The sequence below is a fragment of the Ochlerotatus camptorhynchus genome, unplaced genomic scaffold, assembly GCF_037179485.1.
Source record: "Ochlerotatus camptorhynchus isolate MF236.1 unplaced genomic scaffold, CSIRO-AGI_Acam_v1.1 ptg000038l, whole genome shotgun sequence".
NCBI classification, from domain to species: Eukaryota; Metazoa; Arthropoda; class Insecta; order Diptera; family Culicidae; genus Ochlerotatus; species Ochlerotatus camptorhynchus.
Window position 1 is genome coordinate 174388 of NW_027040529.1, and position 25727 is coordinate 200114.

At 40.0% G+C, this 25727-nt stretch overlaps 2 protein-coding genes across 3 annotated transcripts in view; both read right to left on the reverse strand.

The window, feature by feature from the left end:
- Positions 1 to 628: 628 nt before the first annotated feature.
- On the reverse strand, positions 629 to 3846 carry Hrs (Hepatocyte growth factor regulated tyrosine kinase substrate). 2 transcript variants are annotated; one of them, XM_065234431.1, is made up of 4 exons: positions 3678 to 3846; positions 3485 to 3569; positions 3132 to 3396; positions 629 to 2766 (listed from the first exon to the last, which is right to left on the reverse strand). In XM_065234431.1, exons 1-4 carry the CDS (start codon positions 3709 to 3711, stop codon positions 916 to 918), a joined length of 2235 nt encoding a protein of 744 aa, XP_065090503.1. In that variant the 5' UTR covers positions 3712 to 3846; the 3' UTR covers positions 629 to 915. The 2 variants fall into 2 exon arrangements, with proteins under 2 accessions (XP_065090503.1, XP_065090512.1); XM_065234440.1 differs by lacking the exons at positions 3132 to 3396; positions 3485 to 3569; positions 3678 to 3846 and adding an exon at positions 2891 to 3004.
- Positions 3847 to 9909: 6063 nt separating this feature from the next.
- The window catches only part of Gyc32E (Guanylyl cyclase at 32E), a 54869-nt gene continuing 39051 nt past the window's right edge, over positions 9910 to 25727 (reverse strand). The window contains exons 13-18 of the mRNA XM_065234590.1: positions 11796 to 12204; positions 11571 to 11740; positions 11333 to 11510; positions 11135 to 11275; positions 10411 to 11063; positions 9910 to 10349 (exon numbers count right to left, since the gene is read on the reverse strand). Of these exons, the coding sequence (XP_065090662.1) occupies positions 9994 to 10349; positions 10411 to 11063; positions 11135 to 11275; positions 11333 to 11510; positions 11571 to 11740; positions 11796 to 12204 (1907 nt within the window). The 3' untranslated portion in view covers positions 9910 to 9993. The remainder of the gene's footprint in view (positions 10350 to 10410; positions 11064 to 11134; positions 11276 to 11332; positions 11511 to 11570; positions 11741 to 11795; positions 12205 to 25727) is intronic.

Here is a 25727-nt window from a genome sequence, read left to right on the forward strand (position 1 = left end):
CCATCAAGCTGCTAGGCGCTTTATACAAACAAAGGTGACATACAAAGAAGAAGTTTTCGTTTGTTTGCTGAAATGAACTATGACAAGATGTATCAATTACGTAGGAAATTAATCAGGCAAGGCGTTTGTAACTGGCATACTCCTTCCGGTCGTATGAAACAGGTCCAAACCTGCCCAAATCCGTCCGTATTTCGCATTCCTTCCGTGCGTTCCAGTTCACCTGTAGGCCCTTCTTCTTTTAATTCGCATTTCAAGCTTATTACGTAGCGCATATTGCGTGCTCTCAACTTAGTGTTCTAAATGCACTTCCAAGGCTATTAATTGAGAGCTTTCGATGCCAATACCAGTGCATGAGTTTGTATATTGTGTGGCAAGCACAATGATACTCTATGCCCAGGGAAGTCGAGAAAATTTCCAATCCGAAAGATTCCCCCGACCGAACCGGGAATCGAAACCCGCCGCCTCCGGATTGGTAATACCGTGCCTTTACCGGCTAGGCTATGAGGCCCCCGGTACTGTCCCTGCTTATGTGGTTGGCTGCAACATATACCTACCATGTTTACGTAACTGTAGATTGAAATAAAAAGTGACTCTATACGTTTGAAATTTTATTGATTAAATTGAAAAGTGCACGTACATTTAACATTATGGGAACAACAATTGAGGTTAAATTACTCACGATGATTGCATTTGAAAAGCTACCGGCTTTGCTACGAGATAACCAGATTTTCAAAATATATAAGATTCGCATAGATTACGCAATCATTAATATTCGATATCATTAGCGCTTGGTAGATATTTAAGAATGGATATAATAATCTTCTATGCATACTGCGCATGTTCAAAAACCCTTGTGCCATTATGGATTAGTATAATTTTATTGAATGTTGCACAAATACGGTTCTGTAAATATGTTTAATCAAAGCTGATCAGTTCGGCCGTTGCTGGTTCGGGAGCAGACGGTGCTGCTGGAGGTTGAACTGGAGCTGGAGCTGATATCGGAGCTACGACTGGTGCTGTTGGTGGACCACTGGGTTGTTGTACAACTGGTGGTGGTGGTTGCTGTTGTTGTACTTCAGCACCACCGGAAAGTCCCTGCGGAGGCTGCATGTGACCACCGGGTGGTAGCGTTCCTGCAATACCCATCGGCATACCTTGCGGTGGCTGTTGTGGAGGTACCATCATTGGAGGACCAGGTGGAGGCATTTGACCGACTCCCGAAGGCGGAATCATGTTCATGCCGGGCGGAGGAGCCATTCCCGGTGGAGGCGGAACTTGTTGTTGCTGTTGACCTGGCTGTCCTGACGGTGGTTGCTGAGGATGGTTAGTATTGACATCAGGTCCAGGAGGACCTTGAGGCATACCAGGACCCATAAATTGGCCGCCACCGGGCATTGATTGAGGCCCTTGCTGCGGAGAAAATAGTTGCTGACCCATTTGAGGCGGCATACCGGGCTGACTACCCGGAGGGCCATAGTGGGGAAGTGTGCCTCCAGTTGGCATTTGCTGATAGCCATATCCAGGATAGTTTGCAACTCCAACATGAGCTGGGGAATGTTGTGGTTGCCCTTGGTTTGGAGGGGACATGAACGGGAAGGCGGTTCCCATGCGGTATTGCGCTTTTTGCTGCTCCTGACGTAATGCCATCTCTCGTTCTTGCTCCTGGATGCGCTGCAAGGCCAGCTGACGTTGATACTGAAGGTATTCTTGTTTCTTCTTTCGCATAATTTCCAGCTTCTGTGCCATTTGCATCTGCTTCTGTCGTTCCTGCTCTTCGGCAATTCGACGCAACTTCTCCTGGTGTTCCTGGCGAAGAACATCAAGAGCAGCTCGTGAGTCCTTGATTTGAGTTAGTTTATCCTGAAGCTGCTCGTACCACATGCGTTTATCGTCCATGTCTTTGATGAATGTCAAAAGACGAGAATGCAACGAAGTCAAGTTCATGAACAACGTTTGCACGGAGCTATCAGTAGAAATGCTGCGTCCACGGCTGGAGTTGGACTTCATGCGATTAACGAAAATCTCCACTTGGGTCTTCATCAGCTTTGCAAATTCATCTATCTCGGCATCCTCAGCGCCCATTTTCGGCACAATTAAAGTGGGCTGAACGGGCATTGGACTCGGCATCGGACTTGGAGCGGAAGGTGAAGCCGGGGAGTCTGCCGTTTGACGCTGCTCCCAGTAATTGCGATTCAAATAACGAGCGAGTTCCGGATCGGAAGGAATTTCCTCGATCGGACTTGGACTACGTTGAACCTTGACAGGCTCAGGACTCGGAGACTTATGAAACGTTTTACGAGGTTGCCCAGCTTTTTTCGTCTCCGCTTCTGACTGACTAAGAGCCAATGCCAGTTGTAGTTCTTCCTCTTCTCGCAGCTCCTCATCCGTCTTGCGAACTGGCGCTTGAGTTTGCTGAGCCAAAGAGCTGCTTAGATACTCGGCAGGCAAATCTTCCTCCTCGGTAGCCTTCTTCGTCAGAGTCGGTGTCGGACGCTGCAGTTGAGCATAGCATCCATCGCAAACACGGACCTCACGTTCAATGCCGAACTTGGGCAAAGTGCTGTTTTTAGAAGAGCACTGATGGCAGAACACCTGACCACAGTTGCGGCAATGATGTTTTCGCTGCGTGAACGAAAAAGCCACTCGACAACGGTGGCAAACTTCACCATCGGCCCAATCAGGGGCATTCTCCGAGGTAAACATAGCGTCCGCTTCCTTCAGCTCAGGGAACTTGTGTCCTTCGCTCTTCAAAATGTTCATAGTATCCTGGAATGGAAATAGGCAATAATGATATTATATGATTCGAGGTTGTATTGCAATCTTTAGGAAGATGAAAATGGTACAAATTCAATATACGAATAGTCAACCGATCTGCTAACTCGTTTATTACCCCCATTTTTTCAACTTTCAAACCACAAGCATAGACAATGAATATGAGTCACTTGCAAATTAGATTATCAAACAAAAATTCTCCACTTTATCACGTCTACTGCAACACATCAGATTGTTACACTCTCCAGACAACACTGAAAGTCTCTCCCGATTCGACACTTTCTACGACCGTTCGTTGTCACCTCAACACACACATCAATAGTGATAATTGAATTAATCTTGCGTATTGACGAACTTACCCGAATCGACCGATACTTGAACACCGTGCGGAAGGCACAAGCCCAGGCCTGAATCAGTTCTAGCATTTTCATGCGAACCTCGTCGTGCGGGCTGCTGTTCACCAGACTCTGGAACATCTCGCAATTGGCCTTGTTCGAAATCTCGTCGTGAATGGGAGCCCCACAGTTTTTGACAACACTCTCCAGCACCAGTAGGGCATAGTGCGCCGTGTGCGGATTCGGCGAAAACATCTTTTTCTTCAGCTGCTGCATCACGTATTTGGCCCTGAAAGATATAGGGAAAATCGAAACAAGAAAAACAATGATTCATCCGAGAGCAAAATTTTCGCGAAACAATGAAAGCTTCAGCTTACGTGACGTCACCCTGGCGGATGGTATCGCAGATGACCATCGTTGCTTGCCAATCCGGTTCCAGGATAAGGTTGCTGGTGGCACTATCTGTAAATTGCACGATTATTATTTTTAGAAAATTGAACCATTGAAAAATCATAAAATTCAAAACAAAAACAAAAAACTTCCACGGCACAAAATCTTCCTTCCACATACCCAGACTTTTATCGAAATTAGACGAACGGAACATGATGATTCTGTTTCGATAACTTTTCTAGGCTGTCCAAAATGCGACTCCCGACAATGAAACAGTAAAATTGTATGGAAATTCAGCAATATTTTGAGAAAAACAGTCCTCAAATTTTCATTTGATCTGACGTATACAAAAATTTTCACTTTCTTGACAACTTCGTCACAGCTGATAAGAACAATTTTGACAGATGCTGCTGTGTGACGGTCGTGTTTGGATTTGGCTGTGTGAGTGAGATCGGCTAGAAAGATCAATTTTATTCATGCTGAACATTGCATTAGGTCCTAAGTAACATTGATCGATTCTCTTCGTCGATTTTCTCTTTCTTTAATAACTTGAGCACAAAACCGTTTCTTGTTATGTTTGTCGTATAAGATGCTGGATAAAAATTCTTTTATCGATATGTGTACCGAAAAAAAACTCGAATGTGGGGATACAAAGAGAACGCCGACAAAAAGAATCTGACAATGTTACTAAGGACCTAATGCAATAATCAGCTTGAATTATTATGGTGCAAGCATTTCATTAGGGTGAAACTGCTTTAGAAAAAAATGATCTCAATTACCGATTTATCGCAAATAAAGTTTACTTATGCAAATTAGCTATGCCAGCAGGTAGAGAAATCATTCATCTACCTGATAGTGTCTTTAATTTGCATGTGAGTGCATTAATTCACGACACATTAGCGACTAAAACCATTGATTGCAAAAGCAATTTAGGCTTTTTGAAATGTTGGCACTGAATAATTGCACTCGCCGAGGGGTGCGCTGAACCTGTTTATTACATGACAGATACACTGAGGAAAAATCAATCATAGATTATTTCATGCAGAGTCGATGTTATAATAAGAGACCCGACAAAAGAAGATGTAGTGAACAATCAGCACTGTTTGTTATTTATTTTTCGTCAGAGTAAACGGCAACCAGATTTTTTGCTACTTTCATTCTAAAGTGAAAAATTTCCTGTCGATAACGGAGCTTCTGGGAGACAAAAACAATTGACCACTTTGTCAAGCAGTTTTGGCGTGACTTTCTACCAGCGATTTCACAAAACTGGACCAAATAATTTCTTTTTTTTTATGAAACGCACAAATGTTGGCTACTTTTTTCGAGTGTCTAGAAGAAAAAATCTCAAAATAATGTTTTATTTCAAAGTTCGAGTGGTAGTAAACGTCATTTTAACTGCTCGAATGAAGTGGTTAATTAAATTAATTCCATTAACTACTGCTTTAATTACATTAATTGCGTTGTTTAGGGGTATTGAGGTAAATACATAGTCGTTATCTGCATTAAAAATGGAACCGAAAGCCAAAATTTCATCAATTTTGGTACACTGGAACTTTTTTTTTAATAAGTACGATTACATTAGCAAAAATCATCATCTTAGCGCTCCTTGGTGGGACTTTGTATGGGAGCGTGCTGTCAACGAATAGATCTAGTGTCAATGATCAAAAATTTAAATCTTGATTAAAAAATCGGGATCTACGGGATCGATAAAAATATCGTTGTGCTCAGAAAACGAAGCTCTATCAGATGATGTATAAACATTGTTAAACAACCCAATTACACAATATAGAACAATAACTACTTTTTAACTCCATTAATTACAATTGAAATTTCGTAATTAAAGTACATTAATTATATTTTCAATACTTTTAATTACATTAATAACGGATAGATAATTTTAATTACCGTCAGTACTACCAAAGAAGGAATACTAAGATGAAACAGTCGAAGGAAAAACTTTCTATTTTAGTGTCCTCTATTACGGTCCCTTTCATCCAATGAATACCTCCCGTATTCTAGGTAATTTTGTGTTTTTGCTGCCCCCTCGGTAGAGATGAAATTTTGCGCTCATTTTTATCAAAACCAATCTTACGAAAATCAGAGATGTCCCATTTTTTAACTACTCGATTAACAATTAATCGATTATTGTTTGTTCGCTGTGCTGTCGTTTTTCCACCCATTAGAGTGCAGCACATGTTTGAAACGATGGGTGACGATCCTCTGGAGAAGTTAATGCTTGTATTGGCATGATATAACCAATTACAAATATTGCACTATTCGGTTCGTTAATCGATTATTCGAATGAAAATCGGCCATCACTAGATGAATGTGAAACGTCATTTCAAATATAAGGAATAAATAATGATACAATTTGAAAGGGACCGGGGCTAATCGCAAATTACGTCCCCACGGTAACTGAAATAAACACGAGTGCGGACCGGTTGATACAACCAACAATCAATACGAAACTAACGATTTTAAATTGGCTCACCACTTTAGTAGCCTATTGGTCCCAAGCAAACGATTAACGTACCCTATTCTAGTTGAAATTCTATTACTACACTATGTTTGTTTTGATTCGCTATGAAAGTTTGACAGATAACATCAGGGGTGTGTGGATTCATGCAGAACATGCAGGGGTGAGTGAAATAGCTTGGGACTGCTTGGGACCGTTGTTCTGGTACTGAGTGAGCCAAAAATAATAATGATTTTCTTCGGGACCCAGCGGTCTTAGAGTTACCTCTATGATACAACCATAGAGGTAACTCTAAGACCACTGGGTCCCGAAGAAAATCATTATTATTTTTGGCTCACTCAGTACCAGAACAACGGTCCCAAGCAGTCCCAAGCTATTTCACTCACCCCTGCATGTTCTGCATGAATCCACACACCCCTGATGTTATCTGTCAAACTTTCATAGCGAATCAAAACAAACATAGTGTAGTAATAGAATTTCAACTAGAATAGGGTACGTTAATCGTTTGCTTGGGACCAATAGGCTACTAAAGTGGTGAGCCAATTTAAAATAGTTAGTTTCGTATTGATTGTTGATACAACTGTCGGTACACGGTAACCACATAATACCCAATAATGACTACAAAGTACACGGCGAATGAGAACGACCCAAATTTGAGTTTAGTTCACTCATAATCGCCAAAAGTGCAGAAACTCAGCGATGAGTAAATTTGTCTCGTGGTTTCCTGTGGAAAACCTAAAAAATCTGCCGGAAAATGAGGAAATTGACGAAAATTTTATTCAGTCTCGGAGTAGTACCAATAGACTGAATGAATCCATTTTTTACTTTTCTCAAATTCGGGAATTTTCCCCTGGAAAATCCTGGAAAAACCTGGGAAAACATGAGACAAATTTTACTCATCGCTGAGTTCCTACACTTTTGGCGATTATGAGTGAACTAAACTCAAATTTGGGTCGTTCTCATTCGCCGTGTAAGCATTTTCGAGGAAGACTGGGACTACCCATTAAATGAGTAAACATATTACCCATTTATGAGTATTTGTTACTCAAAAATGAATACTTACTACTTATTTTTGTAGTTGTAATTACTCATAAATGGGTAAAATTTTACTCATTTAATGGGTAGTCCCAGTTTCCCTCGAAAATGCTTACTTTGTAGTCATTATTGGGTATTTTGCGGTTACCGTGTAGACTGTGGACAATCCTCGCTGTTCCCCTTGATCAAGTTTAATAACCTCTAATGTTCTCAACCTGCTAATGTATGAAGGGCCAAAAACGTTTGGGTGAATCCATAGGCAACATCGCCCAATTGGGTTCTTTAAGGGTATTGAGGTAAATTCATATTCGTAATCTGCATTAAAAATGGAACCCAAACCCAAAATCTCATCAATTTTGGTACACTGGAACTATTTTAAATAAGAACGATTACATTTGCAAAAATCACCTTGGTGATGGCCGATTTTTATTCGAATAATCGATTAATCGATTAACGAACCGAAAAGTAAAATATTTGTAATCGGTTATATAATGCTGATATAAGCATTAACTTCTCAAGAGGATCCTCACCCATCATTTCAAACATGTGATGCACTCTCATTGGTGGCAAAATGACAGCACAGCGAACAAAAAATAATCGATTAGTTGTTAATCGAGTTATTAAAAAATAGGAGATCTCTGATTTTGGTGTGATTATTGTTTTGATAAAAAAAGAGCACATAATTTCATCTCTACCGAGGGGCTGCCACAAACCACAAAATTACATTGCATACGGGGATATTCATTGGATGAAAGCAGGCCAATGACAAGGCCTATACCAACCGGTGAACACTCGTGTTTATTTCAGTTACCGTGTGGACATATTTTGTGATAATTTGTATCATTATTTATGTACGATCCATATATTTGAAATGACGTTTCACATTCACCTAGTAATGGCCTATTTTCATTCGAATTATCGATTAATCGATTAACGAACCGAAAAGTAAAATATTTGCAATAACCGATATATGCCGATATAAGCAATAACTTCTCCAGAGGATCATCACCGATCGTTTCAAACATGTGCTGCACTCTCATTGGTGGAAAAATGGCAGCACAACGAACAAAAAAAAATTGATTAGTTTTTAATCGAGTAATTAAAAAATGGGACACCTCTGATTTTGGTGGGTTTGTTTTGATAAAAATGAGTGCAAAATTTCATCTCTACCGAGGGGGTAGCAAAACCACAAAATTACCTTGAATACGAGGGGTATTCAATGGATGAAAGGGACCGTGAAAGAGGACACTAAAATAGAAAGTTTTTCTTCCGACAGTTTCATCTTAGTATTCATCTTTGCCTATACCAACAGCAGCGTTTGACAGTAGGCAGCATGTCCCGGTCGTTTATTTTGCTGTGCTGGGCCCGCTGTCACGGTATAACATGTTGCCTACGCGCCTGCCACTGGGCTGGATGAAAGGGACCGTGAAAGAGGACACTAAAATAGAAAGTTTTTCTTTCGACTGTTTCATCTTAGTATTCATCTTTGGTTGTATTGCTACACTGAGTGGTAGCACCGACGAACCGACATGCCACTGGACCATTTCGTTTGTCCACAATTCTATTTGTCCAATTAGCGATTCGATCTGTCAAACGGGCGATCAGATCTGTCAAACGAGGCGAGAAGCAAACCATGTCAATGTAAATTTTACGTGTGTTCGTGTCCTTTCTCACGAAATGACGCGATCGGATGAGTCTTAAATATGGCGTCTTGGGCAAGAATTTGAATGTAGCTCTTTGAACTGGCACGTCACTTCGTCGGTGGTGGTAGTTCCATAGAGGTAACTCTAAGACCACTGGGTCCCGAAGAAAATCATTATTATTTTTGGCTCACTCAGTACCAGAACAACGGTCCCAAGCAGTCCCAAGCTATTTTACTCACCCCTGCATATTCTGCATGAATCCACACACCCCTGATGTTATCTGTCAAACTTTCATAGCGAATCAAAACAAACATAGTGTAGTAATAGAATTTCAACTAGAATAGGGTACGTTAATCGTTTGCTTGGGACCAATAGGCTACTAAAGTGGTGAGCCAATTTAAAATCGTTAGTTTCGTATTGATTGTTGGTAGTTCCATTTCATATCATAATTATATCAACATGATAATAATAGACTTATAATACTTGTTCAATCAGGCAGTGCAGTGGAAACTAACGATTTTAAATTGGTTCACTACTTGACTATTGGTCCCAAGCAAATCGATTAACGTACCCCATTCTAGTCGAAATTCTAGTACCACACTATGTTTGTTTTGATTCGCTATGAAAGCTTGACAGATAAAATGAGGTGTTCGTGGATTTTCCTATGTTTCGAGGGGTGCATCGATTAGCTTGGGACCGAAGAAAGTACCAGAGCTGAGCCAAAAAGTTGAACGCGTTTCTTCGGGACCTTCTAGCCTTAGAGTTACCTCTATGGTATAAGTTAGCAACTAAATGAGCTTAAATGTTAAATCTTAAAGGACCTGATTTGGCGTTTCCAGAACAACATGTGAAAAGGGCATACAAGCTTTTTGTAAACAAACCTTTGTAGGCCCTTTTCTCACCAACCGAGGGTCGCCCACGCAAACCAGCAATATCATCGGGAAGGGGAAAGTGTCCCCTAACCGGTGATGTTGAAGGTTTGCGTTGGTGTCATATGGGTGACGAGAAAAGAGCATAAGAAGGTTTGTTTACAAAAAGCTTGTATGCCCTTTTCACATGTTGTTCTGGGTTTGTATTAGATTAAATTAGATAAGATTCCGATAATCAGAACCTGACTGACCTGACCTGACTGGTGGAGCATATTACACATGCTAGAGGAAATTGATCCATTCTTTCAGTGATCTATTTTTATTAAACAACATTTACCACCGGCAAAACATCTATTAACATTCAATATGACAACCAATATGCATGCTGTTTTTATATAAATTTGTATAACGTTTAGCATTCAGTATTTGTATGAAACCGGTTCGTTGCTACGATTACTCATCAGTCCTGTGGTTCACTGCATAAACGTTATTTGTGGAGCCGACCTCGGCTCCCGGATGGTTCTAACGGTCATCAGATTATCATTGTAATAATCAAACAGACAGTGCTGCCGGCGGCAGGTGCAAACGGCTTCGTCTCCAGCGTTACCAGCTCCGTTTACCGAATAACTCTGTGATGATGCATGTGGAATCATGGGCATTTGATAGACTTTCCGCTTGTGACAGATGTAACAACCTATGTTCACGGGTACATTGCCTGCAGGCAGCTCCTGGTCACTGCAGGTATGTAAAGGTTGTCGAGAGGATGTATAACGTAGCTCGACTTGAGACTGACCGGGAGTGCAAATCAAATCTGGGATAATCGATAATGCTGCAAAAGTTAAATTAAGGTCATACACAACAGTACTGAAACAAATAGAACATAAACTTACACATATTTCTCACAGCTTCATTCGATCCGAATCTGTCCATTCTTTTTTGGTCATCCTCTCCAACCAACCAAAACGTCCGCATATCACCTTTTCCCTTAACTTTGATTACACCTCGTTCCTCGAACCTGTAGCCACCGATCTTCTTCAATAGGTTATAAGTAACCGATGAAATATGAATCTTCATTGATTCCCCAGTACTTTCCATTCTAGAAGCTGTATTCACGGTATCTCCAAAGAGGCAATATCTAGGCATCTTCAGTCCAACCACACCGGCAACACACTGTCCGGAATGGATGCCGATCCTTATCTGAATAAACTCCCCTGGACGATGCCGAATTTCCAAATTCGAAAGTGACTTCAGCAAGTGCAAAGCCAGCGAAGCGATTTCCCCAGCATGACGATCTCCGTTCCGTATCGGAAGTCCAGAGACAACCATGTATGCATCACCTATTGTTTCCACTTTGTACACATCGTAGCTGGAAATGATGAAATCGCAACACGTGTACAGATCATTAAGCATTTCCACTACCTCGAACGGTGTACTTTGGACACACAGCTCGGTGAACCCAACTAGATCGCTGAAGAAAATTGTGACGCAATCAAAACACTCCGCTTCGACGCGTTCTCCACGCATCAGGGACTCGGCGACGCTTCTAAAAGCAATATATTATAAATTTCGAAATTTAATCCACTGTCCAAAGGTGTAAAGACTATATAGGTATACCTTGGTAGCATTCTCAGAAGAAGGGATTCAGTTTTCTTCTTCTCCTCCGTCAATTGGTTAGTCCGTTCCTGAACGATTCCTTCCAGGTTGTATGCATACTTCTCCATAATCGCTAGCATGTTGTCAAATATATTGGGTTTCCTGTAGAAAACGAGAACTCCTAGTAGAAACTCAGATCAAGCAATAAGGGTAACCTACAATCCAGCCTGCATTGGCTTCAGCTTGACCCGTATCAAGCGGATATCAGGACGATCATCTGGTTCTTCCTCCCAGCACGCTTGCAAACATTGAATAACGTAATTCGGAGCGTCAAGACCACGCAGCGGAGGTCGAAATATTCCGTAGTTCTGCGGTGAAATCACCCGGGCAATAACTTCTGCAGAATATCGAAATTTACACAATTCACAATGTAGCTATTTAACATTATTTTCTTTACCTTGGTAATTAAGATTGATGTCTCCCCAGGGCCCTTTCCGGCCTATAATTTCGTACAGAACTATTCCAAACGAATATACATCACCTTTTTGGGTTCCTTTGCTCGGAGTGTTCGGGTTTCGTAAGATTTCTGGTGCTTTCCAAAGACTTCGGCGTAGTTCCTTTTCAAATCTACAAACGGATAAAACTTGGATTCAATTTCCTTTTGTCAGCACTCCTAACCTACTTATTGGGTTCTTCCTGCCCAGATTTGAATTCATGCAGTCCAAAGTCCGAGATTTGGGCAACCCATCGCGAATCAATCAGGATTTTGCTCGACCGCAAATTGCCATGCGATACGACATCGCTATCGTGCAGATAGATTAGTCCCTTCACAATATCGCTAACCAGTGACGATACGAACATATGATCCAGGGTAAGATCCTCGTTGGCCAACACATCGGCCAGGCTGCCGCGGGCACAGTAACTCGTCAGTATTGCAACAATGCCATGATCAACCGAAGCGCCGATAAATGTGATCAGATTTTCATGCCGTAGCTCTCGCATCTGCTTCAACTCCTTCCGAATGGTTCTCGTTATGTCGACCGATCGCTTGTGCAGATAGTTGATGGCAACTATGTTTCCACGGAAGAGACCTGGAATAGGAAATTGACGGAAGAACGATCTCGAGTTATGCTGTAAACACTATATAGTAGCTCTATACTAGATTTTGCAAAATACTTTTATGTCATAATCATTCCATCTTTTCAAATGATTTTTAAAATCCGCGACCTTGAACTTTCCCACAATACTGAAAATGTTCTGTTATAGATCTTGAATTTCTTTTGAAGGTTCAGCCTCTTTTTTGCATTGTTCCGGACATACTGCGACCAGTAATTTATTCTGTTGTGGTAGGGGAAATGGCTCTAATGTTGGCCATGGATCTGAGATTGGGCCCATCGCTAAAAAATCTGCTATTTATCAATTTTATCTAGTTTAACGATTCATTAAGACGTTACAAAGAGATATTTTACAGACGGGTCCCGTCTCAATGGATCCACTGGCTTCGGTGTCTTCAATGAAAACTCTAGCGCCTTCCGCAAACTTCAGGAACCTTGTTCCGTTTTTGTTGCTGAGCTGGCAGCAATCAACTTCGCATTGGGGATGATTTCCAACATGCCCGCAGACCATTACTTCATCTTCACGGATAGTCTCAGTTCGATTGAGGCTATTCGGTCGATGAAACAAGGTAGGCACTCATCTTATTTCCTTTCAAAGGTAAGGGAGCAGATGTGTGTGCTGGTCGAAAGATCATATATGATTACCTTTGTATGGGTCCCCTCACATTGCTCAATCCCAGGCAATGAGAAGGCGGACTCTCTCGCAAAGGTGGGCGCACAGGAAGGCGAATTGTATGACAGGCAAATTTCACACGATGAATTTTACCATTTAGTGCGTCAGAGTACCTTTTCGAGTTGGCAAACCGATTGGGACACTGGAAATCTTGGACGGTGGTTACATTCAATTATTCCTAATGTTTCTTCGGGAGCGTGGTTTAAAGGCTTGGGCTTAAGTCGTGACTTCATTCGCGTGATGAGTAGACTTATGTCCAACCACTACTCGCTAGATGCTCATCTCAATAGAATAAACCTCGTGGACAGCAACATCTGTCGGTGTGGAAACGGTTACGATGACATCGAACACGCAGTTTGGCAATGTACGGATAATGACGCCGCCAGAGAGCGACTTTTGAATACCCTCGAGGCCCAAGGAAGACAACCCTATGTTCCTATCAGAGACGTGTTGGCAACCCGTGATCTCTGCTATATGCAGTCCGTTTATGTTTTTCTTCAAATGTCTAGTATAAGAATTTAATTCCTTTTGTCTTTTGTCTCTCTTTATTAGTTTTTGTTTGTCTTGTCCCCCCCCCCAGAGATGCCAGATCTACGGAAATCTCCGTAGATCTACGGTTTTTGCAAATTTTTGCGGAAATACGGATCCGTAGGCAAAATCTACGGAATTTGGTACAGTTTCTATGGATTTTTTCTTCAGTGAACGTCTCTCTGTGATAATCGACTGCCATTGCTTCCGATATTTGCAAAACAATTACAGTACCAAACTAAAATGTCATACAACAGGCTCTGTCATACGACACTGTCGCCGAAGGCCGTCACAAATGTATTTATTTTAGTTTTTAATATACTAAGAGCTGCTGATGTTGTGCTTGTGTAAATTCTGAAAATAGCAAGCAACGATGTCCTAGTTACAACATTTCTGATCAGAAATGGTTTAATTTACACCAAATTGAGCAATTAAAACGAAATCACATGTGTCACTTGATAGTTATTTGATAATTTTCTTTTTGCTCGAATGTTGTCCTACCGTTTGCGTTGTGTAAGAGAGACGACGCTCTCTTCCCTATCAGCTCGATGATGATCAGACCGTCATCAAATAGCTCGCAATCCATAAGTCGTCGTACTTGTCCGACTTTATAAAGGAAACTACGGTTAAAGCGTGGCTTTCTTATTAGATTACGACACCACTATACCGCCGCTACGGGATCAAAATTGATCAGATCGCCATAGATGGACTTGAAACCCCTGTAGTGGCTCCTCAAATTGAGCTGGAAACCTTTGCCGTGGATAATGAGTCAGAATGGCTGCTTGGGCAACAGGAAACGCTCCTATGGAATGAGATGTCTGGAGATCGCTCCCGCGCAAAACAGGGTTCCTCTGCCATTAATATATGATGAGCACACAAAGAGATAGCTTTTCCTGCCATACGTTTCGGCCATCTATGGAAATTCAATCCAGGGGTTCAGGTGACATATTTCATGATGGCATCCAGTGAAACTCGTCGTCAAGACAGCTGTTTGGCCAAACCACAACATTTGTTGTATATGACAATGAAAGCCTTAGAGTTTCCGAAGACTTGCAATGCACTTTTAAGTGCACGGGGACTGCAAACATTACAGGTGTCAACCTTAAGGACCGCCTTATTCATGGAGCAGTGCATTGAGCGAAATCTATCCTTCCTCAATACCGAATTCAGTACAGTACAAAGGAAGAGAAATTTGTTCACCATGATGTGACAATTGGGAAAGCCTACAATGTTCCTCACACTCAGTGCAAATGAGATGAAGTAACCCCATTTGTTGAATCTCCTACATCGATTGTCAGAAGGACACAATGGCAATGACTTAACAAATCCTATCCAGGAATTGACTGCACTACAAAGAGCAACTTTGGTCAATGATAATCCAGTCACGAGCTGTGTGTACTTCAACAAGCTGGTTGACACGATTGAATTTCAGCACCGTGGAAGTCCTCACGCGCACATCTTGCTATGGCTGAACAGGATCCCCGTGAAGCCATCAGTGAAAGTATGTCAAAAACTTCAGGTGCAACAGTATCATGGTATTCATGCCTGTACTACCATCGGCCCTTTTCAGGGCCACTAAGATTTTCCAAAAGGGATAAATTTCTGAACATTTCCCAACTAAAATTCTTATCAACAGCTTCTTTTCAGGGAAATCATAGTCATAGATCAAATTCCCATTCCCACACAAAACACAAGTCCTGCCGCAGTTAAAAAATAACTTTATTATATACGACCACGTAATCCAACGTCACCAACGTCCAACGACATAGAATTAAGTGAATTTTGTTACACACAGTGAACAATGAATTATCGGCTCCGTAAAGCTAACGCGATTGAGCCTTCCAAATAAACGAACTAGATAAAAAAAAAAGACGTTACAAAGGGATATTGTTGGTCGCTGTTGAAAATTTAGTCGATTGCTGAATTTATGTATGGGCCCAAATTAAGGGCATTTAGGCCGACATTACATCCATTTCTCCTATTCGGATTTGATAGTTTCCATTCTTATTTTCAACGCAAGCAATTCCAATTGAAAGGTTCCACTATTTATTAGAAATACTCAGAAGGAGAGATAGGCGAAGAAAACAAAATACAATTTGGCAGCAGGGATTTGTTCCTAAATTATCTTGCAACCCATAGCTAGAAGCTAGCATTTCAAATGACTTTTATTTTTGATTGGATTTACGTGCAAAATAATAATTGATTACATTGCAATATTTTGCACATTTCTTGGTGCCATTTATTAACCAACGAAGATAAATTAATGAAGAGCGTTAGAATATTGTTTTTGGTTCCAAAAACTAGTTGAATTTGAGAAGCACACAAAACATAAAGGAATTTCTGTTCGATTGCAATACTCTCAAATTTATTCTAGTAAGAATAAAAAATAATCGGAAAAATTCTAATTGGAATGTCCGATTGGCTCAGATTTTGACAGTTCATTTGGCTCAAAATATTCTCTCCGCCCATCTCTCCCTCGAGTATTTCTACTATTTATATACTTCGAAGAGTTAAAGCAACAATCAATACGAAACTAACGATTTTAAATTGGCTCACTACTTGACTAGCCTATTGGTCCCAAGCAAATCGACTAACGTACCCCATTCTAGTATAAATTCCAGTTCTACACTATGTTTGTTTTGATTCGCTATGAAAATTTGACAGATAAAATAAGGGGTTAGTGAATTTTCCTAAGTTTCTAGGGGTGAATCGATTAGCTTGGGACCGGAGATAGTACCAGAGCTGAGCCAAAAAGTTGAGCTCGTTTATTCGGGACCTTCTGGTCTTAGAGTTACCTCTATGGTTAAAGCACCCTCCAAATCGCCAACCCTTTACCAGTCCAAATCGGATTCCTTAGCAAGAAAATAATAATGGGCATGAATTAGGGTCGAATCGAATTCAGTTTTTTACTCGACATATGACTGACGATCAGCTAATGTGCTTGCAGTTAAAAAAAATCAGTGGAATAAATATACTCAATTTGAGCAGCAACAATAATATACTGGACATGCAATTACTCAAAATTGAGCAGCTGTTTATAGGGGTTTAAAGTAAAATAAAGTTAACAAATATTTAAAATCAATAAATTCAGTGTTGTCCTAAATTAGGCTAAAACTGCCCAGCCTAAAGTTAAAGATATCCTAGTATAAACTACCCAAACATAGGTTGAAAATACACAAATCCTGCCATTCAAGATCAACAATTGAAAAGGCTTCAATTTCATTTTGTAAACAAACCTTGTAAGGCCATTTTCGGGGCCATTTTATCGCGTACCGAAATCTGCATTCGCAAATCTAAAGCACAAACGGGTAGAGAAGAATTTCCCCACCTGTTCATTTTGTTTTTTTTTTTAACTTTTTATTTGTTCCAAATTTAAAATAAATTACATTTCATTTTTTTTAACCTAGGTGCTCCAGTTACTGCAGTAACGTACCAGCCTTAATTGTTATGATATATATCTAAGTGTTTTTACATTGTTCATGTCTTGGCAATTCAGTATTTTAAACAGGTTTTTTAACCTGCATGTCAGTATAACAATTGATATCTTAAAACTAAAAACTAAAACTAAATCTTATCTAAGTATAAAGGGAATTAATCGCAACGGTTTTTGCTTGAAATTATTAATTATTTTGTTGGACATTTGTTCTAAAGTCTCAACATTCGAAATTCTATGTACCTCGGTAGTACTGTACCAGGGAGGCAACTTCAAAATCATCTGCTTTGAAGTGCTTTTTTCCTGGTAGTGCAACAACAAGACCATATTGGCACAGCGTAAAGCATGGCCGGTCTAAAAACTTGTTTAAATATTAGAAGTCAGGCAAAGTTTGGATTTCCTGTTTATAAGAGGATACAAACATTTAATATATTTGTTACATTTAGCTTGAATGCCCTTAATGTGATCTTTAAAAGTTATTTTTTGGTCAAGTATTAATCCAAGATATTTCACTTGGTTTGACCAGGAAATTGGAACTCCGTTCATAGTGACTATGTGACTACTACTAGGTTTCAAAAAGGATGCTCTAGGCTTTTGTGGAAATATTATAAGTTGAGTTTTGGAAGCGTTGGGAGAAATCTTCCATTTTTGTAAATAAGAAGAGAAAATATCTAAACTTTTCTGCAGTCTGCTGCAAGTAACACGAAGACTTCTTCCTTTAGCGGAAATGCCTGTGTCATCAGCGAACAAAGATTTGTGGCAACCCTGAGGCAAATCAGGGAGGTCCGAAGTGAAAATGTTATACAATATAGGCCCAAGAATGCTACCCTGAGGAACTCCTGCTCTAACAGTTAGTCGATTAGATTTGGAATTTTGATAATTTACCTGCAGAGTTCTGTCAGTTAAATAATTTTGAACTAATTTCATTATATAAAGTGGAAAATTAAACTTTTTCAATTTAGCAATCAAACCTTCATGCCAAACACTGTCGAATGCTTTTTCTATGTCTAGAAGAGCAACTCCAGTTGAGTGGCCTTCAGATTTGTTTGAACGAATTAAATTGGTAACTCTTAAGAGTTGATGAGTAGTTGAATGCCCATGGCGAAATCCAAACTGCTCATCTGCAAAAATTGAGTTCGTATTGATGTGAAGCATCATTCTATTCAAAATTATCTTTTCAAAAAGTTTACTTATTGAAGAAAGCAAACTTATTGGGCGGTAGCTAGAAGCTTCAGCTGGAATTTTATCCGGCTTCAAAATTGGAACAACTTTTGCATTTTTCCATTTATCAGGAAAGTATGCCAAATGGAAACATCTGTTAAATAATTTTACCAAGAAAGACAAGGTACTCTCTGGGAGTTTTTTGATGAGGATATAGAAAATTTCATCATCACCTGGAGCTTTCATATTTTGAAACTTTTTAGTTATAGACCTTACTTCGTCCAAATCAGTCCCCCAGGAATCATCAAAAATATTTTCCCGAGAGAAAATATTCAGAAAATCCCGAGCAACCTGGACTAGGACTAGTAAGACCCAAACTGAAATTATGGGAACTCTCGAATTGCTTAGCAAGTTTCTGAGCATTTTCCAAATTTGTGATCATAATTTTACCACTTTCTTTAAGCGCTGGAATAGGCTTTTTAGGTTTTTTCAAAATTTTTGTGAGTTTCCAAAAGGGTTTGGAACTCGGGTCTAATTTAGAAATATTATTTTCAAAAGTTTTGTTCCTCAGGGCAGAGAATCGCTTTTTAATTTGTTTTTGCAAATCCCGCCAGATAACCTTCATGGCAGGATCGCGTGTTCTTTGATATTGTCTCCTACGGACATTTTTAAGACGGATCAAGAGCTGAAGATCGTCGTCTATTATAATTGAATCGAATTTAACCTCGCATTTTGGTACTGAGGCAGCTCTTGCTGCAACTATAGAAGTAGTCAGAGATTCAAGAGCATTAATTTCATCTTTGGTTTGCAAAGGAATGTTTGGATCGAAGTTATATTCCATAAATGTTCGATATTGCTCCCAATCAGCTCTATGGTAATTGAAAGTAGAGCTGTTGGGATTACAAATTATTTCTTGGGATATTTCAAAAGTTACTGGAAGGTGATCAGAACCGAAGTCAGCATGGGGAACCAGTTGGCTACAAAGTTGACATGAATCAGTTAAGACCAAATCAATAGTTGAGAGATTTCTTGCTGAAGAAAAGCATGTTGGGCTGTTTGGATATTAAATAGTGTAATAATCTGCAGAATAATCATCAAACAGAATATTAACATTGGAATTGCTTTGAGCATTATTCCATGAGCGGTGTTTTGCATTAAAATCACCAATAATGAAGAATTTAGACCTATGACGGGTAAGTTTCTGGAGGTCGCCCTTGAGAAAATTCTTTTGCTGGCCTACGCATTGGAATGGCAAATAGGCAGCTATAAACGTAAGTTGTCCAAATTTTGTTTCAACAGAAACTCCCAAAGTTTCAAAAACTTTGGTATCAAATGAAGAAAGAATTTTATGTATGATTCGTCTATGAATAATGATGGCAACGCCACCACAGGGTCCATCAAGACGATCATTTCTATAAATCAAGTAATTTGCGTCCTTCTTAACCTTATGGTCAGGTTTAAGGAACGTTTCAGTTATAACGGCAATATGCACGTTATGAACTCTCAAAAAGTTAAACAGCTCGTCTTCATTATCTTTAAGAGATCGAGCATTCCAATTTACAATATTTAATGCTTTAAAATCCATTACTGAATTTTAAAGTCATGACAATATTATTTGCAAATTTTACTCCAGTTTGAATAGCATCAAACATGGAGTTAGATTTAAGCATATCAGAAATCATGTCAATTAATGATTTCTGTAAAAATTCCATTTTAGGGGCAGTAATGCCATAGAGGTAACTCTAAGACTAGAAGGTCCCGAAATAACGTGCTCAACTTTTTGGCACAGCTCTGGTACTCTCTTCGGTCCCAAGCTAAATGATTCACCCCTCGAAACATAGGAAAAATCAATAACCCCTCATTTTATCTGTCAAACTTTCATAGCGAATCAAAACAAACATTGCGTAGTACTAGAATTTCGACTAGAATAGGGTACGTTAATCGTTTGCTTGGGACCAATAGGCTACTAAAGTGGTGAGCCAATTTAAAATCGTTAGTTTCGTATTGATTGTTGGTAATGCTTCCTAAGTCAAAATTTTCAAAATTTCCGTTAGAATTACTTTGGTTAGTATTTTGATTTCTACCCGTTACAATAGCAGCATAGGTAGCTCCATTAACTCGCTGAACATTGTTAGCAGCGAGGGGAGTAGGTACAGATGAAAAATTTGAAGCAGAGGTGATATTTGTACCTACGGGTACGAATGTAGAATTTGTTCCTCGCTGACCGTTGTTAACAGCAGAGGAATTTGTACCTGGTCGGAAATGTTGAGCGTTTCCTACCTGTCACTTAGAACGAGATTGTAGGATCGCTTTGCGAAACTTACATTCCCAAAAATTGGATTTGTGGTTTTCACCACAATTTGGATCTTCCTTCACAGGACAGTCGTCCTTTGCGTGAGAGGAATCACCACAATTCATGCATTTAGCTGGCATGTAGCAATTTTTAGTTCCGTGGCCCCATCCCTGGCACTTACGGCACTGAGTGAGGTTTTGTAAATTTCCTCCAGTCTTCCTAAAGTGTTCCCACTTCACTCGGACATGGAGCATAAGGCTAGCTTTTTCTAAGGCCTTAAGGTTGTTTAGTTCACTAGACTTGAAGTGAACTAAATAAAAATCATTAGAAATCCCGTTGCGCGAATCGCCAGGACGGGATTTTATTTTCATTTTGATTACTTGGAGTGGCACAACTCCAAGTAATTTTGCCAGTTCATCTTTGATCTGATCCAGGGATTCACCACTGGGCAGTCCTTTCATGACAACCTTGAACACACGTTCAGTTTTGGTGTCGTAAGTAAACAATTTGTGCTTCTTCTCAGTAAGATACTTGAGAAGACATTTAAATCCGTCCAAGGTTTCAGCCAATACACGGCATTCACCCCGACGTCCAATTTGTAGTGAAAACTTAACTTTCACGAAATTCAAAAGTTCCATGCGAAGAGCATGGAAATCGGAAGTGGTTATCACAATAGGGGGAATCTTTTCCTTCTTGGCATTAAGCCGGGAAAGTTTACTAGAATTTTTCTTGGATGATGGATCATTCTCATCATCCGTGAGCAAATCAAATTGATTACACAAATTAATTTCATCAGAAGGGGGGTCAACAGTTTGCCCCTTTTTTTGCGTTTAGGCGCCATGGCGGCAGTAAATTTTTATCCAAATCGACTTCCAAGCAGATTACTATAAGAATCTGAAGGATCGAAGAGGAATTTTCCAAAACGATATCCAAGAAGGATTACCTCGGGTAGGGTCCAAACAAGGATCGAAGAGGAATAAGAGTTGAACAAGGTGGAAATTTTTTTTTTACAGGTTGAGCACTGGAAAGTGCTGTTTAAATTTGTTGTAGCTTTAGGTAGTAGTAACACTTCCTTCAGCAAAAAGCAAATAGATCAGCACGGCAAGAGAGCACGATGCGGACTGCCCAACAAACAATTTTAGCTGCAGCTTAGCTTATACAGGCAAAAATTAGCTGCATAAGGCAAATTTTGGCTGTATAAGCTATTCTGCAGCTAAAATTGTTTGTTGGGTGGCTGTTCATTTTGTTGGTTTGCGTTAGCGGACTTCGGTTAGTGACAAAATGGCCTTACAAGGTTTGTTTACAAAATTTAGGTGAGGCCTTTTCAATTGTTGGTCTTAAATTTATCTGCGCTTTTTTTTCCTCTGTTCGGGACATAAATCCACTGTGACCAGTTATTTGATCTATTGTGGTATACCCCGTGTCCTTTGTTTAGTGCATGTCATATTACCAACAATCAATACGAAACTAACGATTTTAAATTGGCTCACTACTTGACTAGCCTATTGGTCCCAAGCAAACGCTTAACGTACCCCATTCTAGTCAAAATTCTTGCCTTTATCGCAAGCATCCGACTTTAATTGTAAGGTCCCGCTCTTTATACCCTTTGGAGTGTTGAAACACCCTCCAAAGGCGCGCCCCTTTTGCAGTCAAAAACGGATTCCTTAGCAACAAAATCTAGCAATAACACCGATAATGACCATGCATCAGAATCCTAGTCTTAACCACTTCAAACTAGAGAACAGCGAATAAAAGATTAGGAATCACGTAGATGAAAAATAACTACCTAACTCATTTTTTCCTTGTTTCAAGATCATCCTCGGTGGACAAAACCGAGTCTTTTCGCTATTAACAAGGCATTACAAAGTAAAACGCACTAAGATGTGTTCCTTTGATTACAAAAAAATCTGTTCCTCTAGTTTGAAGTAGTTCGAACCAGGCTTCGGTTGCAGATCTTAAGGGGGATTTCCGGTTCAATTGACCTAAACTTTGGATTTTTTTTCCCAAGGAACTGGTAAAGTTTTTTTGTCAAATCTTTATTCATTCTTGCTCTACAACTGGGAATTTTTTCAAGTCCAAAAATCCAAAATGGCGTCCAATATGGCGGCTGCCCGGCGGGTACTTCCCAAAACTGCGAGCAGCCTAGAGGTCGCAAATCGTCACCTAGAAAGAAAATCGGATCAGTTTCTTGAAGAGTATAGTTCAGAGAATGGAATGAACTAGAATCTTTGAAAAATCTCAAAATTTGACAAAATGGCGGGCATTTGAAAAAAAAAAGTCGTTTTTTTCGGTCGATTTTTTGACTTTGACAGGCTGTGAAAAATCGAAAATTGCACATTTCTCCTTGAGTCTATAGTTCATTCCATGAAGAAAAGTGTTTTCAATAAGGGAAGCAAAGAACGAAGTCAATGGGTTGAACCGTTCAAAAGCTAGAGTGCTCGCAGTTTTGAAAAATGTAGTTTCGAGAAAAACGCGTTTAAAGTTTGCGAAACATTTTTTCTTATACCTGCGCGACCCATACCGCTCGGGAGGTCGATGCACTCAAAGGCCTGTAGCGACGTAAATATTTGCCGGATCGAAATATCCTTTTACCCACATATTCTAGACATGTTTAGCTTTGATTTCATGCAAAAAATCGATTTTTTGAAAATATTGAACCGGAAATCTCCCTTAATGCCAGTAACGCACCACGAAAAGGTAATCTACCAAGCGGTACTGGGCTATCTGCGCTTACTCGAACATTTTTTTTCCTTTATTAAAGAGACTTTCAGCCATGGTTCATCTCCATACTCGAACATGTCATTTAAATCAATTTTACCTTTATTTCGAAGTGCTAAATACACTGAATAAAAAAAAACCGTTGGGTGGTTGCAGGACATGTTCCGGTCATAAATTTTTTGATCAAGTTCACTCTGGTTTTCCTTTTGTACATACTCAAAATTAGGTGAACATTCAAAGTCGCTATCTTGAATCGCTACTATGATATTGAACTTTATTTGAACAACCCAACAAACAATTCAAGCTGACCATTGCATTAGGTCCTAAGTAACATTGACAGATTCTCTTCGTCGACTTTCTCTTTGTATCCCCCCGGCCATGTAAAGACAATCCCAGGTATTTTTAACACACAGATCGATAAAAGAAGATTTTATCTAGCATCTAATACGACAAACACATCAAGAAACGGTTATGTGGTCAAGTTATTAACTAAAGATAAATAAAGTCGACGAAGAGAATCGATCAATGTTACTTAGGACTGTAGAGTCCATGATTACCAGTTGTTTCTTAAACTAAGTGTCACACCCCTTGGTGATGATAGAGAGAAAGAGAGAGAGAGAGAAAGAGGAAAACAGAGCAAAGGAGGACACCGACAGGATAGGTGAGTGGGGCACAGGGTAGGAAGAGGCAGTTGAATGTGAATGGTGATCAGTATCGGACGAATAAAAGTAAAGTTGAAGCGTGAGATTGGTGGAGTAAATTAGAAATATTTTGGAGGAATATCACGGACCGGGAGAGGATTTTACAAATTGGCGCAGCCGGTACGATTTTGAAGTGAGTAGGTGAAAGTGCGAAAAGCTTGGATTTATAATCCGTTCAACATCTAGATCAATCAATTTTTTTTTTTTTTTTTTTTGTATGGGAGTGGGAAATGGAGGCTGAGAGTGAAGAGTTGTATTGATATGAGGATGTGAATGTGATGCTGGTTAATAGCCACGGTGCTTGCAAAGGAAGATTAATAAAGCTAACTTAGAGTTCACAGTAAACAAAAAAAAAAAAAAAAATTTGAAAAAAGATTATTGTTCACGATGGAAAAATATGCGGGTCCAGTTGACGACCGTAGCGCTGGGCAAAGAGCACGAAGAAAAAAAAACAATGAGAGATAAAACGATGCGAGACCGGTTGACGACCGAAGTGCACACATACAATGGAATGAAAAAACGAACAATTGTATTAAAGCTCGACTGCGTAAGAAAAGAGAGGCAACCTGCTAAGGGTACGCAATAAGATGTATACATGTAGAAAATTTTGAAAGTGTGAGTGTGAGCACAGTTGTCACACCAATTTATATCTGAGACATGTATGCAAAAGCAAATTTTTATAGCACAAAATAAAAAGGTGTCAGGTTGAATGTTTTTGATTTGTTTTTTTTTTTCTGATTCTTCGACATTTATCGGTGAGAAGTGAAATGAAAAGTGAGATTTATATATTTTGTTTTCAAATAAATGAAGAGCGTTAACGTTCGGCAGGTATGAGCGATTGAAAAACTTACTATCTATTTCACAGATGGATTCTGAAAAGTACTTTCACTTGGACGGCTTCAATGATTCGGTGGATGCTTCCAATTTGCGGCAGGAGTGGGAAGAATGGCACAGAGCGTGTGAGCTCATTCTAGAACTGATGAATGTCAAATCGCAGCATGAGAAACTTCTCTTTATGTTGGCTCGAGGCGGAAGAGGTCTACAGCGAATATTTTATAATTTAGCACCGGTGGTTGGGGAAATTCATCCAGGTCCGGTCAAAGTACCACTCGCTCCGCAGGAAGTTCCGGAATACGACAACGGCGTAAAGCGTTTGAATGCGTTTTTTGTAGGAAAACGAAATGAGAGGGTCGAGCTGGAAGTATTCAGATCGCTCAAACAGAAAGCCGGAGAATCATTCAACTGTTACATTCTGAGATTACGTACACAATCAGCACGTTGTGACTTCCGGGATCGCGAGGAGAAAGAGCTGTTGCAGCAAATAACGGTTGGAGCTTTTGATGAAAGAATCCGTGATAAGGGCCTTGAAAGTATTATGAACCTGGATGAGCTATCCTGATGAATGTGGGCGTCTGGATGAGCTAATTAATTACGCTATGAATCGAGAAATATTGATAAAGCAGAAGGAGAGATCTCAACCGCTTCGTTCTGAAGCTGGCGTAGTAGCATTGGTTAAGATGGATTCGGACAGGAAATCAGGATCAAGAGGTGGAAATTATGGTCAATCTGTAAAGCGTGAACGGAAGTGGGAGAATTTTGGTCGAACTGGTATTGAATGCAACCGATGCGGATCTTGGAACCACCATCGAGATTCAAGAGATTGTCTTGCAAGGAATGCCAACTGCCACAAATGCGGACGCTATGGCCACTTTGCAAGAAAGTGCATGGCTGGAAGAAATTCGTCATCGAAGACTCGCTATGCCTGGAAGAAATCTGATGCAGCCAATACTCTTCGCGATGAGGATCCATATGAGGCAGGATCGGGACGGGAGGAATTCCGTAATTTGAAGAACGAGACGCTTTCGAAGGTTGATACGGCAAACGATGGTACTGTCACGTGTATCATTGACCAACTTCCCGTGGAGTTCTTGATAGACTCGGGTGCGGTAATAAACACAATTACCGAGCAGGTTTGGGAACGCCTTTCGAGAA